The 19,679-nt window shown below is 38.4% G+C and overlaps 1 protein-coding gene across 15 annotated transcripts in view; it reads right to left on the bottom strand.

Annotated features, from left to right (window-relative positions):
- Window positions 1-19,679, bottom strand: part of cald1a (caldesmon 1a) — a 91,366-nt gene that overhangs the window by 48,588 nt on the left and 23,099 nt on the right. For 10 of the 15 annotated variants that reach the window (XR_012401433.1, XR_011010876.2, XR_012401435.1 and 7 more), the window contains 1 exon segment: window positions 4,361-4,457. Coding sequence is in view for 9 of the 15 variants with exons in the window: in NM_001114883.1 (NP_001108355.1) it covers window positions 4,361-4,434 (74 nt within the window). In the remaining 6 variants the exon portion in view is untranslated. 15 annotated transcript variants of the gene reach the window in all.

Raw genomic sequence — 19,679 nt, 5'->3', positions numbered from 1 at the left:
TTTACGGCTGATGTTTTGGGGGGAAATTGATGATAATACAGTATACCAGAGTGTAGAAAAAAGACAGTTCATTTAAATAGCAAGCAGTCTAAAAGGGAATGGTGCGCAAAATTGATGTAGATTTTTTAGGCAGATATTACTACACTCAAACCGAGTTGAATATAACTTTTGACATGAGTAGAAACAACACAATTATTAATTACTTTGGGGCATAACTTGATTGTTTTATGTTCAATCCACTTCAATTTGGAAAACCTTCAAGTTAAACAAAATGTGATGTACACATGAAGGAATTGTGTGGAACCCAGCATTTTCTACAGTGTAAGAAGATTAAAACTGTGGCGAAGTGTGTACATTTACACAATCCCACATAAATGACACCGGCCAAACTTTACAATAAGGTTCCATTAGCTAATGTTAGTTAAATACTAACGTGAAGTAATAATGAAGAATACTTTTACAGCATATATACTTGTACAGAAGCGAGAGCAGATAAGAAGGAGCAAAGCCAGAAGTCGCTTTGTAAGCAAACATCAGAGCTTTGAATTTGATGCGAGCAGCAACTGGCAGCCAGTGCAAGCGGATGAGTAGCGGAGTGACATGTGCTCTTTTAAGTTAATTAAAGACCACTTGTGCTGCTGCGTTCTGAAGCATCTGAAGAGGTTTTGATAGAGTTAGCTGGAAGCCCCGCTAGTAGAGAGTTGCAATCATAAACAACAGCAGCATAAATAAACTGAACAAATATATTGCAGAAGTCACAACTATTTATTATAACCAAACCAAACCAATGAAACTTCCAAACTCCTCAAACTTGATTAAACCAATCAGCCTTTCAAATTGAGGAAATGTCTTTAAACTTGTCTTTCCAAGACGCATTAAATCAATTTGCCCATGAAAATGCTGACTAATCAGATGGCGAGTAAAACTATAAACCAAATGTGCTGGACATTTTAGATTGTCAACAACCGACTGAATCGCGCTGACAGAAAACAGAGCACACAGCCTCACTTTTCCCTCTCCTGTCATTTTCAGCTGTTGAAACACTGGCAAATCTTCCAGAAAGAAAGGACTGGCGTGCTTCAAACCATCATCGCCTGATGGAAATACAGCTGGATGCCAAGCTGCTCCCGCATGTATGAGCGTTATCGGACTCTCCTTGTTTTTCTGCCAACATCTGCCTGCCCGCTGTCCTTCTGCTCGCACCATGGACCGTCTGGAGACAAAAAATCACTACCAGTAAACACTTGCGATCTGGCAAAGTGACATCGCTTATCATGCGAACTCCGAAAACTGACTTTTGTGTCCACCGTGACCGCTCTGAATGGACTGACAACACATGGTTTTGACTAGTTCAATTACCGGCAGAGAGTAAATATTGATTGTTACAGCATCTTTGCATAATGGAAGCGATTTAATAGGCCGGTTTAATCTTTTATCACGACCCCGAGCTGGAGGAGATGAGCGTTGCCAGATTGAAATGACTCCATGAAGAATATAAACACAAGATCACGTCGTGTCACACGGGTTATATTTGCAGCGTTCTGCCAAATGCGATACTTGGCATGGGATGCACAATTCCAGCCTTTCAGAGGCTCATAATATATAGCCAGAAAAAGCATTCGTTTTATGCAGTGCTGTAAAATATAATGGGCCCTAATCGGTGCGTCATCAGCTTTTGCGCTTACTCCCTGCGATTAGGTGAAAAGTAACCCATATATCCTAAATTAGGAAAAAAGAAAAGCATTCAGGAAGCAGGAAGGCCGTAGCAGACGGGAAGCTGACACTCGGAATGAACTGTACACCATGTAACTCCAGTCTAACATCCTAGCCAATGATAACAGACATAACTGTTGCTGAAAGATATCGATTTAGAGCTGATTCATGCCATCCCACGCTCTGCCGGAACGATAATAAGCTTGATTATATTTGCATTTTTATTAGCCATAATTCTTTTTGACATGTGCATGAAACAGCTGTGGTCTGTGTTTGCAGAAACGCACAGTTCTCTGATAGTTCTCATCTAGGGCTGGAGCAAAATGTCTATTTGGGTCAATGCCTCTGGCGTTTATAGGGAGTGTCGCTTTGCCTTAAATGGTCAAAAGGCTCGCAAATGTGCCAATATCCTGATGTTTAACATTTGTCATGTTAACGCCAGTTTTCTGCTTTAATAGCACGCTCTGTCAAGCTTTGGGCTAGAACTGCGTTACAATTGGAAAAGCCTCATTTTCACATTTGGCTCAAATTAAAATGTCCTCCAATAACATTAGTTATTTTGGTCACACTTTATTTTGATGGTCCGTTTGTTGAATTTAAGTTACACTGCATCTACATGCCAACTAATTCTCATTAGATTATAAGTAGACGGTTAGGTTGGGGTTAGTGTAAGTTGACGTGTACTAGCAAGGTTTCTCATAGTCAGTTAAATGTCTGTTGGAGGAGCAGTATCATCAGATATTAAGCAGACAGTCTACTAATACTCAAATGGACCATCAAAATAAAGTGTTACCATTATTTCTCTAGTAACAATTACTAGTAAGATGGTTAGACACTAGTTAAATATTTATTTAAATATGTGGATGATATGGTACTTGTTGGCGAGCTGAGCTCTAGCGAGGGGGAGCTTGAGCTTGAGCTCCACCTTTTTTGCACTTCTTCTACGAGTGATGTCACTGGGGGTAGGGTTAGGGGTGGGGTTGGTGTACGCATTAAAACAGCTTACAGGAGGCAGAGTGAGAGCTCATGCTCCCCCTCGCTGGAGCTCAGCTCTGCTCAAATGGCTCTGCAGCGAGCACCCTCTCTTATTTTTTGGTATTTATCTTTAGAAAATCACTGAAGGCATATCTTATGTTATCAGAACGAGACAATAGGATCATAATTTTATTGTACATTTACAACATGGCCATATTCATCTATGTAAACACGAAAACAACATTAACGTTATACCAGACACCGGAGCTTAATTTGTGCTGCAACAAGCCAGATTCGTAACCTCTGAAATCTGATCCGGCATTTCATTTTACCAATCCCCCTCTTTACATGCATCCCCCGCTCTTCACTTTCTTTTGCAATTCCCCAACCCTCTTTGTCCGCTACTCCCCGAACTTCTCCGTCTGCGACACCTCTCCCTCCTCTGGTAACATGCTACATCCTTTACCCCAATCTGTATCAGGAACTCACATTTTACACATTAAGCACTGCCAGACACTGTAAAAATGTCATTCCCAGCCAGAGAATGGTAATTAGCAGAAATAAACTAGTTCTTACTCAAGGGTTGAAAACTCTGGTCCTTGAGAGACATCAAATAGAGACGGTGCATGTTTTAAATATGTAGGAAACATTTACTGATAATAAATTGACATTTGCTGGAAAAGAGAATGTATTTTTTCACACACACACACACTCAGTGCTGAGTCTTGATATACTGTCTTGATGCGTTTTCTCTTGCCTTGCTTTGATCCTCGCCTTGCGTGTTTGTTTACGTTTCCTGCTGCCTGCCTGTACTGACTATTTACCTGAGTATTTGACTACGACTCTAGATTTGCCTGCATACATCTTTTTGCTCCTGATTGTGAGCGTTGCTAGCTTGACCATTCTCAATAAACCTGCATTTTGATCCGCACCTCCGTTGTCAGCGCCACTTCACATTACACAGTGGTAACCCTGGATTTCATAAATAGCCTTGCATTTACTAACACAGACCATATTTGAAGTATTTGGGAGTTATTTGAGTTTCCTCCTGTAGATAAACGTCTTAAGAATGATGCTCAGTTGCGCAATGTATTACAACAGTGTTTTTAAAAGACTAAACACTTCATTGATATAGTGTACAACTAAGCACATGTGGTCAGAACATGAACAAGTTGCAGGTAATGAAGTATTAAGCGCATCTCCCAAAGAAAAGCCCATCTAAGCAAAATTATATCAGGTGTCTGTAGCTCCACTCATGCTCCGCCTCTTTGCCCTTATATGGTAACCCTTGGTAAGTGCGATTACATGCGAACAAAATGGTGACGGTTGGCCACACCTACTTGTAGCTTCATTTGCGGTCTTCAGAAACCTATGGGTGGCGTCAAGGATACTATGTCCATATCTTTCACAGTCTATGCTTGTTACTCATACTTGGAGTAATATTTACCACAGATTTTGGGTAAGTAATGGTACTTTTACTTGAGTTCGATTTTTCAGTACTTTTTCGATATTGTGTTCAATTGAAAACACATCAAGAGTGACTTTTAAATCTTGCGTAAGTTGACAATCAGTAACAATCATCCCCAGCGGTGGCTGTGCAATGAATCTGAAGACCTCGCCACATTAACACCACTTAAATAGCAGTGTGAACTGACTGAAGAGTTAGCGTTACCTCTCAGCCTCCAGACGCATCTCCTCGCGCTTCTGTCTCCTGAGCTCCCTGCGGCGCTCGAAATCATCATCCATGCTTCAATCCTGAGTGTCAGACTCTGCAAAACAACAGAACATGTGTGTTATGCTTCACTCTCACGCCCCAACACAAACCAACTCTTTGCTTGATATAATCATGTGCATCTGGATTCCACAGCTGCTGTCGAGTATTAGCTTAACCTTTTCAGAAAAAAAATAATAAAAATCATGCATTCCCAGATGCAGGCGATCTTTCGACATCAAACGGATCACAAGTTTGTTTTCGTAATACCACTTAAAATGGAAATGGTGTGGGGGGGAGAGAGAGAGGGAAGAAAGCGAGAGAATGGCTGAGGAAAGGATGTTAGCACAGGATGTCCACTCAGTCAAGCAGAAAGACTCTGACTAAATATACTGCGGGGTACATGGTAAGCCCACCCAAGAGATATTGAGCTGTTGTCATTAATCTCAGCGCTGGGACGCCTCAGACGGGCCGTTTCGAGACCGGCGTATACCTGATGATAACCTCTGGAGCGTTTCAGCTTTCAAAACATTGCAGAAATTCACTCTCTGGCGTCCCGATTATACACCAGCACAAAGAGTATTTCAGTCTCTTTCTCGCTGCAGCTGGAGCTACCAGAAAGGGCCAAAGCCGGCCTCTTCCTTTCCTTTTTTTCTTCTACACCCTCCCTACTTTCCTCCATTTTTCTCCCTCCCATTATGGTGCAAACTCTCAATCACGGCCTCCTCCCTCTCTCACTGTCCCTCTCTCGCTCTTTCCGACTTACAATTATTGCCCATTCCATTCCTTTTCCTTTTTCCCCCCCCTCCATCCCGATTGTTCCCTCCCTCTCTTTTGTGATCTCAGAGCTGTTGCTGGACAGTTGGGCTTTTTCATTTTGCTTATGGAAGTCTTGCACATTTCTTATTTGATACGATTTATAGATTTGAAGAGATGCAAAAATGAAAGCGTTGTCTGAAATTTCCACAGAAAATGTCCATTACTCTAAGTCTCCTTGAGTCATTTCACTTTGAAGAGCATAAAATAAGAAAGTCTTTGCTATAAAACTAAAATGTCTGAACCTACACACAAGAGTCTAATGACAATGCTCAATTTAGAGGAAAAGTTCAGATTGCATTCAGTGGTTTTTGCATCTGAGCTCTTCATATGTAGATAATTAAAGTACTTAAATATGGTACAAGTAACCTTCAGAGTTCATTCAAGATCAATAATTGTAATTAAAGATTGAGCGTAATGTTTTTAATAATGTGTTTTTTTTTTTGGTAATGTAAGAACAATGTTACTTTATAATTGCTTTTATTTATGCATTACCTGTCCAGCTAAATTATATTTTGCTTTCATGTGCATTTGTCCCTTTTTGTTCTGTTGTTCTGTCATAGGTTAGTGTTTTAATATGTTGTATTTTATATCTATTATTATTGTACTGTCTTGTTTTTTCTTTCTATTTTTGTAGTTTTGTTGTAGTTTTATAGAATGCAAAAAGCACATAAATAAACGTTTTAAAAAGGAGTCAAAAATTAAGTTTAAGAGTTTGACAATGAGATTAAGAGTCAGCAATTAAGTAGAAAAAGGTTAAACTATTTACGGTTTGTAGATGTTTCGAAACAAGTAGTTGTTAGTAAAAAAAAAAGTTGCAAAAAAGTAGTAAAACAACGTAGCAAATATGCTACAAGATACATGTGAAATTGCTTCAAGTACACAGAAACTAAATGCTTAATAATGGCAGCAAACAAAACAAAACAAAAGGCAAAAAACAAAAAAACAGATGCATAGTGATGTCAGAAAACCAATCAAAACAATTAGTGAAGTCAGCAAAGCAAAACAAAACACTTAGTGATGTCAGGAGACCAAACAAAACCATACAAAAGAGATGTCAACAAACAAAACAAAACTCTTAGTTATGTCAATAAATAAAACAAAACTTTTAGTGATGTCAACGAACAAAACAAAACTCTTGTTGATGTCAACAAACAAAACAAAACTCTTGTTGATGTCAACAAACAAAACAAAACTCTGAGTGATGTAAATAAACAAAATAAAACTCTTAGTTATGTCAACAAACAAAACAAAACTCTGAGTGATGTCAATAAACAAAACAAAACTCTTAGTGAGGTCAACAAACAAAACAAAACCCTTAGTGATGTCAGCAAACAAAACAAAACTCTTTGTAATAACAATGCTCATTTTAGAAGAAAATTTCTGATTGCGTTGAGATTTTTGCATCAGAGCTCTTCATTTGTAGATTAAAAATAAAAAGTATTTCAATATAGTTACCTGCCAAGTTGATTCAAGAGTCAATAGTTGAGCTTAAGAGTTTAACAATGAGATTAAGAGTCAATAATTAGGTAGAAAATGATTAAATTATTTAAGATTTGCAGATTTTTCTAAACAAGTGGTGCACGGTTAAACGGATAAAGACCGCAATCTCGATTTGACCCCCCCATATGATCTTAATCCAGCATCTTTATGATTCAGTCAATTATATTTTCAAGTTCGGGAGAAGCATGAAGCTCGGGAAGGTGCATTTGGAACACCTCCAAACAGTGTTTAAAGTGTGACATACAGTATTTATAAGATATAATTCACCCAAAATTGTCATTTCTGTCTTAATGTAATGATGTATTTGCGGCTGCGAAATCACACATGAGCTGACACACTGTTTGTTTAATAGCGAGTGCACAACTGATGTCTTTAGGGAACAAAACCTGCATAGGCTGTGAATAACAGGTAATAAAGTTGTAAAAAAGCGTTCAGTTCGTTGCAAGAGCAATTGTTCTTAAGCTGCATGTAAAGTATGATATGCATGTATATTTTTTTCTTTTATAGCGAACACCAAGTGTTGTGCATAAAAAAATAATTACTGGGTCAGTATAACTACTCTAGCCTATATAATGTTGAATGCAATATATAAGATAATTAATCAGGCACAAAAACTATTAGGAATTGGTGTGAAAGCATCACACTGCAAGAGATACATTCACACTAAATGTTTAACTTGCATATTTTGATCTACTTCATTTAAACAAACAAGCAAACCAACAATTCACCTTTTTTAGTACAAAAGTAGCTTGTTGTTGGAAAAATTTCACTTTTTTTATTTGTTTGGTCACAGCATTGCTACTGCATGCTTCTGAAAAACTTATTTTAAGAGTTCACACTTAGATATTGTTTGACAACTGTCAGCAGATTTGGCATGCTGTCCCGGGAGAGAACCCTGAGCTCGGAAATAGTTGAGCCCAGGGGTTCTGCCAGGTCCATAGAGCATGCGAGAGGAGTACGAGATCAGGTGGTTCTCGAGAGCTCCACGGAAGTTAAGGAGGAAAGGAGGAGAAGGGGGGTTTCTTCGGAAAACGAAGATAAGGGAGTAGTTCTAGCTAGGCTACTTATAGCGAGTTTGGATGAATCTGTTTGGCTAACTAATGAATGTAGATGGGTGGCCAGCTGCAGTCTATCATTTTTTTCCTCTTGAAATTAGTTTGTAAAACTTCACCTACTGTAACTATTGTAAATTTCCTCAACACTGCAGGATAAACAGAAAGTGTGCAAGAAACAAGAGAGGAAGAGGGTCCCAGACACAAGCACAGGAAACACTTCTCCCCTCAAACCCCTCCTCCATATTCGCAAAACACCATGAATGATGTAGAGCGAGCGAAAAGAGAGAAAAATGGACAAAAACAAAAACAACAGCGGGAGAGGAGAAGCGAGGAATGTAAGCTAGAAATGAAGAGCCAGAGATTTGGAGCCGGTCTTTCTTATCAGGCAGAACCGCAGGAATGTGCGCTATCTTTAGCTGGATCTTCTGTTTGCAGGAGCACGGCTGCGCTTCAAATCTGAGCCCTTGAGCAAACAGCACTGACTCAGCTCAATAAAACTGTCACAACCACATACGATCAGCTGCGATTGAATCCGATGACTACACAAGCTAAATTTATGACTGAAACTCAGGTTTGAGTTTGTGATGTGATGGGCCGACGTGTTCTAGCACAAAAACATGACAATAAGGCCTCTTTTATTGGGAAAGAATGCAGAAATGGATTTGTCTCTTCCTCTGGAAGACCACCCGTGTGTGTCCCAAGATTCACATCATCGCACTTTTTTCCCTCTCGAAAGTTTCATAACTGGGGTCTGGCTTCCCCCAGTAAGCACAGAGACGCCTCCTGTCTAGAGAGCACGCGCAGTAATGGCTGTAATAACACATTTACCTGGTAAATTACTATGTTCCTGGTAAGTGCAGTGCTTAACCCTTCATCAAAACTCATCACGGCAATGACCCATGGGAATGCAGTCCTAGAGCCTCCTTCTGTGATGTTCTCTAGGTTGCGAATGCACACACTAATGCCTGCGCCAAACCACACGAGCCACTTTTTTGGCTGTCTTTAAACTCTGCTGAGAAAGGGAGCAGCTAATGAAGAAAAGCGAAAAAAAGGTGGCAGATGGAAAATTGTCCTTACTGTAGCTGACGTGGGATTATAAATGATTTTGGTTAAAATAGGGCTACTGAAACGTAAAACATTTGAGCATGAAATAAATTCAAAATTAAGAATGAATAACTTAGAATGAAACTATATTAAACAAGAAAAATTTTATGGTTTTATATGAGATGAAAAAGATTAAAAGATGACAAAACAAAACAAAACAAGTGGGCTTGTGATGTCAACAAAGTAAAGCAAAAAACAAACAAAAAAAAAAAAAACAAGAGGGCTTGATAATAATCAAGAAAACCAAACTAAATAACACTGCCCGGTGATGCCAGCAAATAAAAAAAAGAAAAGAAGAGACAGAACACAAATAAATACTTTGTGATGTCAGCAAGTAAAAACAAAACAAACGCTTAGTGATGGCAGCAATCAACACAAAACAAAACTCTCAGTATTGTCAGCAAACAAAGCGAAACAAAACAAAAAGCAAAACAAAACAAAACCAAACCCTTAGTAATGTCAGCAAACAAAATAAAACATGACTCTTAGTATTGTCAACAAACAAAGCAAAGTAAAACAAAAAGCAAAACAAAACAGATGCTTAGTCATGTCAGAAAAACAAACAAAACCAATGTTTACTGATGTCACCAAACAAAACAACTCTTTGTATTGTCAGCAAACAAAACAAAACAAATATTTAGTGATGGCAGCAAACAAAATAAAACACAACTCTTAGTATTGTCAGAAAACAAAGCAAAGCAAAACAAAAAAATTAACAAAACAAATGCTTAGTGATGTCAGAATACAAAACAAAGCAAAAACAAAACTGAGTATTGTCAGCAAACAAAACTCTTGGTAACGTCAGCAAACAAAACAAAAAACAACAACTTAGTCTTGTCAGCAAACAAAGCAAAACAAAACAAAACTCGTAGTATTGTCATCAAACAAAACAAAGCAAAGAAACAAAAACGAAAATGAAAAAAAAAAAATGCTTAGTGGTCAGAAAACAAAACAAAACCAATCAAATATTTAGTGATGTCAGCAAACAAAACAAAACTTTTAGTATTGTCAGCAAACAAAACAAATCTTTTAGTATTTAAAGCAAACAAAGCAAAGCAAAACAAAAATAACCAAAACAAGAGATGCTTAGGTGATGTCAGCAAACAAAACAAAAGGCTTAGTAGTCACCAAACACAAATCTTAGTATTCTAAGCAAATATAGCAAAGCAAAGCAAAAAAAATGAATAAATAAATAAATAAAAATAAAAAATTAACAAAACAAATGCTTAGTGATGTTAGAAAACTAAACAAAACCAAACAAATGTTTAGTGATGTCAGCAAACAAAACAAAACTCTTAGTAATGTCAGCAAACCAAGCAAAACAAAACAAAAATAACCAAAACAAGAGATGCTTAGTGATGTCAGAAAAAAAACCAAATGCTTAGATCTCAGAATACAAAATAAAACTCTTGTCAGAAAACAAAACAAATCTCTTAGTGATGTTACTAAACAAAGCAAAGCAAAAAGCAAAACAAACAGATGCTTAGTGACGTCAAAAAAATACAACAACAAAAAAAAAACTACAACAAAAAAACTCTTAATATTGCCAGCAAACAATGCACAGCAAAACAAAAAGCAAAACAAAACAGATGCTTAGTGATGTCAGAAAACCAAACAAATGAATGCTTAGTGATGTCAGCGAACAAAACAACGCAAAACTCTCAGTAACATGAGTAAACGAAGCAAAACAAAAGCAAAACTAGACCAAACATCTTGGTGATGTCAATAAAACATAACTAATAATAAATGAGAGGTCAGTGATGTCAACAATAAACAAAACAGAACTAAAATTGGCTTTGTGACGTCATCAAATCCAAACGAAAGAGCTGGGGGGCCTGGAAAAGCCAAATGTGTTACATACTGATAAAAGTTTTTTTTAATATGCACAGATGATCAGATTATGAGCATTTTAGGTCAAGAATTGTAGCAGAGTTTCACATAACACCTCGTACCCGCTTTGCAGTGAAAAAAAAATTCATTCCAAACTCATTAACGTCAACACACTTAGCTCGAACAATCTACCATTAGTGAGATGCTCGTAGCTCTCGGCGAGATAAATGTTGAGGTAAAGAGCGTTTCTTTATAAGCAGAGCCAAAGCTGATGTGATCCACAACTCCGCTGCCAGAAGGATTAAATAACTAAATGTTTGGATCTACCACCCACCGTCTTTTGGATCGCGGCCACGACAGGACAACTTGAGAGAGACTAAATTTACGACTCAAGACGAGAGCGGAGCTTTGCCAACATAAACCATAACCCTTATTTGCATGTCTGTCAATATGGGTCCATTAACATTGACTGGCTTCGCTATCAGAGTTTATGCTAACACACACTCCGCGGCCGCAGCGGGAGTCTGGCGTAGGAGGACGACTCAGACTGTCTTCTCCGGCCAAGATTTTAACAAATGGAGGAGCCGCGCAGACATGTTGCATTAAAAAAGCGTTTTACTGTAATGTGGTGTATATTTCACCCTGAAACAATGTGGTATTGAGTACCAGATAAAATGGTCTTTTTCGTGAAGGAAGAAGGGAAGTAAATCTATGTGTAACCATCAAAATGTCACGAAGCGCACTTGTATTGACTGCAGTATTAGTTCATAATGGAGAGATGTTTATACAGCGCGGCCAAAGTAAACAAACAAATCAGACGATAGCAAATCCATATTAATGTCAACATGACATGCCTTTCACAGCCCATTCTTTAATGCAATGTGTTTCCAATTGAAATGTGTGAGGAAATAAAGGTTGTTGTTTTTCTCTCTCTCTGTGGAATCGCATACATGCGTTGAGAAAGTGCCTTGGATTCCGAGACTTTCTACATTTCTAGCAAAATATACAATAAATCTGTAAGAAATGTTTTCTGATTATAGAAAGAGGGAAAGTTCTCAAAAGTGCATCCAGGTGCAGGATGGTATCCCAGAAATCTGCAGAGTCAGCACAGTCTAACACAGTCTCCTCACACGGCCACACACACGACTCACCTGCCACCTGATTATAAGACACTGCAGGTATGCCAGCTATGTGTAATGCCTGACTTTCCATTTGGATTCATTTGCTACAGAATAAACCCAGATCTTTTTATTTCATATTTCTTACTTTTTCATTTAACGTAGCATTGTCCTATGCTACAAGAGCACTGCATATAGTGCCAAAGTAGTTGATTAATCTGATTCTGTTTGTGCTATGTTTAGCTGGTTTTTGCACATGGAGCTAAAAAAAGGAAAAACTTTACTGTGAATCAAACCAATCCAGAAAGAAATATGGATTACAAAAGACTGAATCATATATTTTTGTTAAAATGCATGGTTAAATTATTATTGACAATAAAAAACAAAAACAAACAAGAGGCATTGGTGAAGTTAGCAAACCGAGCCAAACCAAAACAAGTGATCTGGTGATGTTAGTGAACAAAACCAAAGCAAAATACAATGAAATAGAACAAAACAAGGTCATTTGCTGATGTTAGCGAACCCAACAAACAATGAGACAAACAAAAAAGGGCTCGATTGTAAACAACATAACAAATCAAAAAGCAAAACTAAACAAAACAAAAAGGATTTGGTGATGTTAGTGAACCAAACAAAAGTAAAACAAACAAAAAAAAGGCTTTATTGTAAACAACAAAAAAACAAAAAACAAAAAGGATTTGGGGATGTTAGTGAACCAGATCAAAGTAAAACAAACAAACAAAAAAGGACTTTGACTGTCAAAAAAATGAAATAAAAAACAAAACATAACAAAACAAAACAAGGTCATTTGGTGATATTAACGAACCAAACCAACTAAAACAAACCAAACCAAAGCAAGGTGATTTGGTGATGCAAGCAAACCAAACCAAAGCAAAACAAACAATCAAACAAACAAAAAGGACTCGATTGTAAACAGCAAAACAAATAAAAAACAAAACAAAAAGGATTTGTTAATGTTAGTGAACCAAATCAAAGCAAAAGAAACAAACAAACAAAAAAAGGCTGTGACAGTCAACAACACGAAATGAACAACAAAACATAATAAAATAAAACAAGGTTGTTTAATGATAGCGAATGAAACCAAACTAAAACAAACCAAATCAAAACAAACCAAAACAAGGTTATTTGGTGATGTTACCAAACCAAACCAAAGCAAAACCAACAATCAAACAAACAAAAGGGGCTCAACTGTAAACAACAAAACAAAAGAAAACAAAAAGGATTTGGTCATGTTCGTGAAACAAACCAAAGCAAAACAAAAGTAATTTGACTATCAACAAAACGAAATGAAAAACAAAACAAGGTTCTGTGGTGATATTACCAAACCAAACCAAACAAAAACAAGGTGATTTGGTGATGTTAGCAAACCAAACCAAACCAAACCAAACCAAACAAACAAACAAAAAAGGACTCGACCTGCATTTGCCAAGAGGATTATCTGTGGTATTTTAACCCTTAGTATCCCTTCCAATATTCACTTAGTGGTCACTGAATGGCCAGACCAGAAATAAACCCAGGGGTGAATCTAATTCTCTTGCTGTCCTCCATCAGTGTCAAACCACCAAGAAATAAAGACATCAAAAGACAGTAATCTGGGAATGCAGGCCTGTGTGAAACAAGCCTGAGCCAGAAGAATGAAATCCATACCTCTGCCTCTGTCTGAATCCGTGCTGACAAACCTATAGAGTTATGGGAGCGTTTGCTGCTTGCTGAGATGCGCAGGAAATTGAGAGCGCCAATAAAAGTGACTGGAGGCCAGCCGAAGTTGTCCCATAAAGCCAGCTGATTGATTGGGCGGCACACGAGCACAGATCTCAGGACAGTGTCAGGACAGCGATGGCAAGCCTCCAGCATCAGATCTGGTTCATGTGCTATATAACAACTCGATGCCACGGGCCAACAATCCCGATTAACATAGTTGTGTTTATGTGCTGAAGGTCACACGACCTGCTGTGCTTCAGAAGTTTCAGAGGAGAAAAATAATGAGGCATTTTTCTTCAGTTTTTTAGTGTGCAAATCAAAAATGTTTATGATAGTAGAGAGCATTAGTATTATTATTAAACTTCGCACTTAAGTTTCACTTTTGAAGTTTCAGAGGAAGGGAAATCTCAAAGATACTTTCTTTTGTAGGTGAATTTTTCATAAACCCAATCCAGATGGAGCAAAGGTTGTGAATTAAGGGGGATTTGGGGGGTCTGACCTCCCTAAATAAAGCTAGGAAAAGGTCAGTCAAAACTAGAGTATATGTAATTTTGTTTTTACATCGTTAACATCATTTTTAAACAACTTTTAGCTTCAAAATGTAGATTACAATTACTCAGAGTGCCATAAATGCATGCTTGCAATTGTAAGTCTCAGCTAGCAGCAAATTTTAGCTTTGTATCTGTAGACTTAAAGACAATTTGGATTAATGTGAACAACGTAAACCCACTGAAATATCTTTGAAAACATCAGCCATATTCAAAGCGACTGTATAATTTGTGCACTGCTAGAACTTCTCGTAAAACTTTATATGGTGATTTTAATAATCACAAAAAATGCTCAAGATGGAAAGTACATTGTTTAAAATAAAGCTTCCAAGATTGGGTTTTCATTGTGAAGGCATTAAAGAGTTTTTTTTGGTTCAGGCTTATTATTGATATGTACCCCTGTATATATTTCTGGAGAGTTTGAAATACATCTCAGGAGGTGAGTTTTTTTCTTTCCGGTTTTTGTTTTCATGAATTCACCAGAGGCTTCTTTCGACTGACTGACAGATCAGCGGACCAACCATTGACCTGATCCCTTCCCTAAACCCAATCGACAGTGTTTTCAAAAGAACAGATTGGCCCGATCACCTCCTTCCATAAACCCAACCGATAGTGTTTTCAAAAGGAATCCAGATACATTTTTATCACGTTTTCAGATCTTACCACATTCTCACCGTTATTCACTTGTTTATTTTTTGCCATTTGTTTTTGTTTTACCTGCTTTGTGAAACCATTCATTGCCAAACTTGAACCCTGTCACTGTGGTCAACTCCTTTCTACATGTCACGTCCACCGGCCTACGAAGTGAGCTACTGGGCAAACTGGTAACAGCGGTAACAGGCCGTCCACACCGAGGTAAGCAGTTAGCTGCTAGCGCGAATAGGAACAGAAGCCATCGATGGCACCATACTGCACCATAGCATATGTAGCTCTGGCTACATAATTCACGCTCTCCAGAAATATATACAGGGGTACGTTTTCTCAATGAGCCTGTGTTGATGTTTTTAGTACAAAGAACCGTTTGTGCAATAGAAAGCTTGGGTGGATGTTGAAAGGTCCCCGAAAAGACAGTTTGCTGGTAATTATTCAACTTCATCCATCCAGAATGAAGGTTTTAGGCTTCAGTACAACATAAAAAGCTTTCTAGCTTAAAGCATAGTCCTTGTTTGGTCATAATATGCAAGTCAATACAACCAGAACTTTAAGTGACTCCTGATCCATTGATTTACCTATATATGTGGTATATCATCTACTACTATTTATGGTGTGTATATGTTCTACTGATGAAAATCACTAGCATTCATTTATTCTCTTTTCAGCTTAGTCCCTTTATTAATCTGGGGTCGCCACAGCGGATGAATTGCCAACTTATCCAGCACATGCTTTACGCAGCGGATGCCCTTCCAGTTGCAACCCAGCACTGGGAAACACCCATACACACTCATTCACACACATACACTATGGACAATTTAGCTTACTCAATTTACCTACAGCATGTCTGAAGTGTTGAGGAAATCAGAGCACTCTGAGGAAACCCAAAGGAACACGGGAGAACATGCAAACTCCACACAGAAATGCCAACTGACGCAGCCGAGGCTCAAACTAGCGACCTACTTACTACCCACTGCACCCCCCTTAAATCACCAGCAAATAAACTTTTCTAGGTGAACTATGCTTTTAAGGCCACGTTTACACTAGTGCGTTTTAGTTTTAAAACCGTGTTTTAGATAAAAAAATTATCCGCGTCCACACTAGCGTTTCACCTAGCGTCTCTGAACATATCTCCGTCCACACTACGCCACCACAAACGTATATCACGTGACCATTCGCGCACTCTGGGCATGCTCGTTCTAGTATGAACAGAAAGCATGCGTCTCGCTAGGCATTTGGTTATTGTTAGTCAACAAATGCCGGTTGAACATAAAACGCGATGGCAAAGAAAGCAAGAGAGGTATTTTTGTGGAAAGACGACGAGGTCGAGTTGTTACTAAACGTAACAAATGAATAACTGCACAATGGTGCCTAAAACAGACAATAGTGCAAACAACACTCCCATTTCTGTGCCCATGTTGTTGTTTACAGTACTGTCTTCCGGTAGCGTTAAAGCCATGTGTTATAGTCATGTGATAGGGGCTTGACGAATAAGGGAAGGATACGCAATGACACAAAAGCCCCAATCAGGTAGCGAATCTAAGCAGTCCCGCCTCCGTTTTCAGATGTCTCCGTTTTTCTTCATCTACACGGAGATGGAGCAGCAGCCTTTCAGAATGAAAACGGCCTCTCCATCGTTTTCAAAACGCTTCGTTTTCGGCGCTCGAGAACTCCGGCGTAGTGTGGACGGATGGCATAACCGTAGCAAAACTTCTGCGTTTTAAAACGAAAATCCATTAGTGTAAAAGGGGCCTAAGATGCTTTGACACCTTTAATAACTCGGTCACTATCTTTCAGATTGGTTTCTGATTTATCAAGGGTCACCACAGCGGAATGAACCACCAATTACCCTCAATACAAGTAAATAATCTTTATTTTTATAAGTGCAGGATAAATGTCACCGTAAACAAGTCTTCTAATATCACCAATGTCCAAGGTAAAACCACATGGGTCTTCGTAGAAAGTGAGCTGCATTACGGACAAATGCTGTTTTTATTTGTTTGGTGATGTTTGGCAAGCTGAAGCCTGGTTCCATATAACCAAAAGCTTAGCTCGGACTCTCCAATGCATCAGCACATTTGTGGCTGGAGGGCATTAGAGCAAAAGCAGGAGGAAAGAGAGAGTGAATAAGAGGAGACACTGAGAGAGACAGAGACGCAGCGAGAAAAGGAGCAGGATGTGCTGCTATAAATCCAGTAGAGATTTTGGCAGGATGTGCAGCAACTGCTTTTCATGGATGTCACTAGGAAAAAAAAAGTTCTGAAAATTATAAGAGAAATGAGAAGAGAGAGGAGAAAGTGGTTGGTACGGGTCGGGCACATCTGACTGAATTTGTTGCTTATGATGAATCTCATACGAGCAGAATGTTTCATATTTCAGGGAACTTTCTTTAAATCCACTGCACTAATAGCTTCAATATGAATGGAATACATAAACACTGACCATTCATGCAAATATCTAATCATCCAATCACAGAGTAACTCAATGCATTGATATAGATCAGGGGTCACCAATCTCGCTCCTGGAGGTCCGGTGCCCTGCAGGGTTTAGCTCCAACTTGCCTCAACGCACCAGCCTGGGTGTTTTAAGTATACCTAGTAAAGCTGCGGTCACACTGGGCTTTTCCTCCCATAGACTTCCATTCATACGCACGCCAATACGTCAGACAGGAAATGCGCAAAGTTCAAGCTTGGTGAACTCTGACCTGCGAAATCGCCTCACTAGACTGCGTGAGACCAATCGAGGATCAAAACATGACCTCTATGGACAGAAATTTAAAACATGGAGCAATCGCTTGCTTTTTAAATGTCTAATCATCTTGTTTAATCCCCCCCTTTTCGCAGAGCCATACGACAGAATTTGACAAACTCAAACTATGGTGTGACCGCAGCTTAAGACCTTGATTAGCTTGATTAGGGTTGGAGCTAAAATCTGCAGTACACCGGCCCTCCAGGAACAAGTTTGGTGATCCCTGATATAGATGATCTACTGTCCAAACAGATCATCAGAAGGGTCATGATTAGGGATTTCACATGTACATTTCAACCAGAAGGAAGATGGTAAATGTGTGTATACCTAATAAATGTATGCACTGAATTGAAAGCGTCAGCCAGATGTATGTTAATGCAATGCGATGTACAGCTATCCGGTCATTATCACTAAATAAACTCTTCGAGGATGACACCAGACACCTTGGCTTTTTGTGTGAGGATCCTGACAAGCACATCAGGGTTTATCCTGCAATAATGACTGGCTGACTGTTCATTATTTTAAAGGAGGGAGCGAGGGAGGGGATCAAAAACTCAAGCGAGGGCAAAAATAGGCCTCAGTCATTGAATTTCCACTTGAGGTTGGAAAAGGAGATTCCTGCATTCCCAGACAATGGATTGCATTCCCCGACACGTCTGCATGTCCTGTGAATCACTCTGGGCCAGTGGGTCTACTGTTACCTGCTCAAACACTAAATATGTCCTAAACTACTCAATTTCACACAATGCCATGCAATTACAGGTGCAGGGATGCAGAATCCATGTCAATAGCGGCAATTAGTCAACATTATGAACAGCTCCCTCTTTGAAGTATGACATGAAATATTAAGGGGGAAATAGTTTAGCTGGGTATGCATCAGGTAAATGTAAACTGTGGCGGGTTAGATAGACACTAATGGGTAAAAATAATGTTTGAATGTAGCTCTATTAAACATTTTATTGGCACCAAGTATAATGCCAATACGATAAAAAACGGTGAACAAAAAATAACTGTGTAAGCACTGTTTTACACGTTTAACCATGACTGCACATCTGCAGCGCCATCACCCAGCAATATCACTGTCTGAAGGCAGGATAGCAAAGAAGGTAATAAAGTCCTCCAAATAGCAACAATCCCTTGCTGAATCTTTCAAGCAAACACCCAACTGGTTCCAAGAGACACATAAAAATAACAAAGGATGTGCGGGTGTTTATTGCTAAAGATTTGCAGCCGTTTTCGGTGATGGGAGACGTGGGCTTTTGTCATTTTATAAAAGCACTCGATCCGCATTACAGACTACCGTCTTGCACTTTATTAGCACCGAGATAAATAAGATGGTTTATTTATGTTTACTTAAATACAAATATCTTTATTCGACATGTTTATTTGTATGTTTATTTTAAAAGTGTAGGATTTTATGTGTTCCCCAGTTCGTGGCTACCAGCAGCTGTGAAATTTCAGTGTTAATTTGTTTTATACAATACACTAGGAACAAGTGTACTTTTCTTGGCTTTTAAGTAAAACAAAATGAGTATTGCAATAAATTGGCCTTAGTTTTTCCTCCTCAACCTCTTACTGTTCCTATTGCCTATAGTATAAAAGACAAACAAACACGTGTCATCCATGAGAACCGAACCGAACACAGTGTTAAAAAACCGAGGTGCTAACTGGGTTCACCGAGGTGAACCGTGGGCTAACTGTATTGTTGCATCCCTATAACAGACAATAATAAAAATAGTGTTAAAAATTAAATGATGTTTTGGTATTAAATGAACAGTACCATAGTGTAGCATATTTTGAGATTATGCATAGTCTTTCTTTGGTGCTGTTAAAACCACCACATCAAACCTGAAGCTCTTTTATGATACTAAAGTAAATCGCATTTTACATCTGATAAATTGCAATTCAATTTCATCTGCAAATCATGCAGCCCTAACTCATACACATACAGTAAAATAATAAAAATTACATCTTTAAATAATAATAATAATAATAATAATAATAATAATAAAAACATCACCCGAAATATTCATTTAAATTTTTAAATATTTATTAAATATTTATTAAATATTAATTTTAATTTTTAAATATTTATTTATTTTTATTTTGTTTCAAAACACACACACACACACACGCACGCACGCACGCACGCACGCACGCACACACACACACACACACACACACA

Source organism: Danio rerio, chromosome 4 (assembly GCF_049306965.1).
Source record: "Danio rerio strain Tuebingen ecotype United States chromosome 4, GRCz12tu, whole genome shotgun sequence".
Taxonomy (NCBI): domain Eukaryota; kingdom Metazoa; phylum Chordata; class Actinopteri; order Cypriniformes; family Danionidae; genus Danio; species Danio rerio.
The sequence above is the reverse complement of the archived record's forward strand: the minus strand, read 5'-3'. Positions and strand labels throughout refer to the sequence as shown.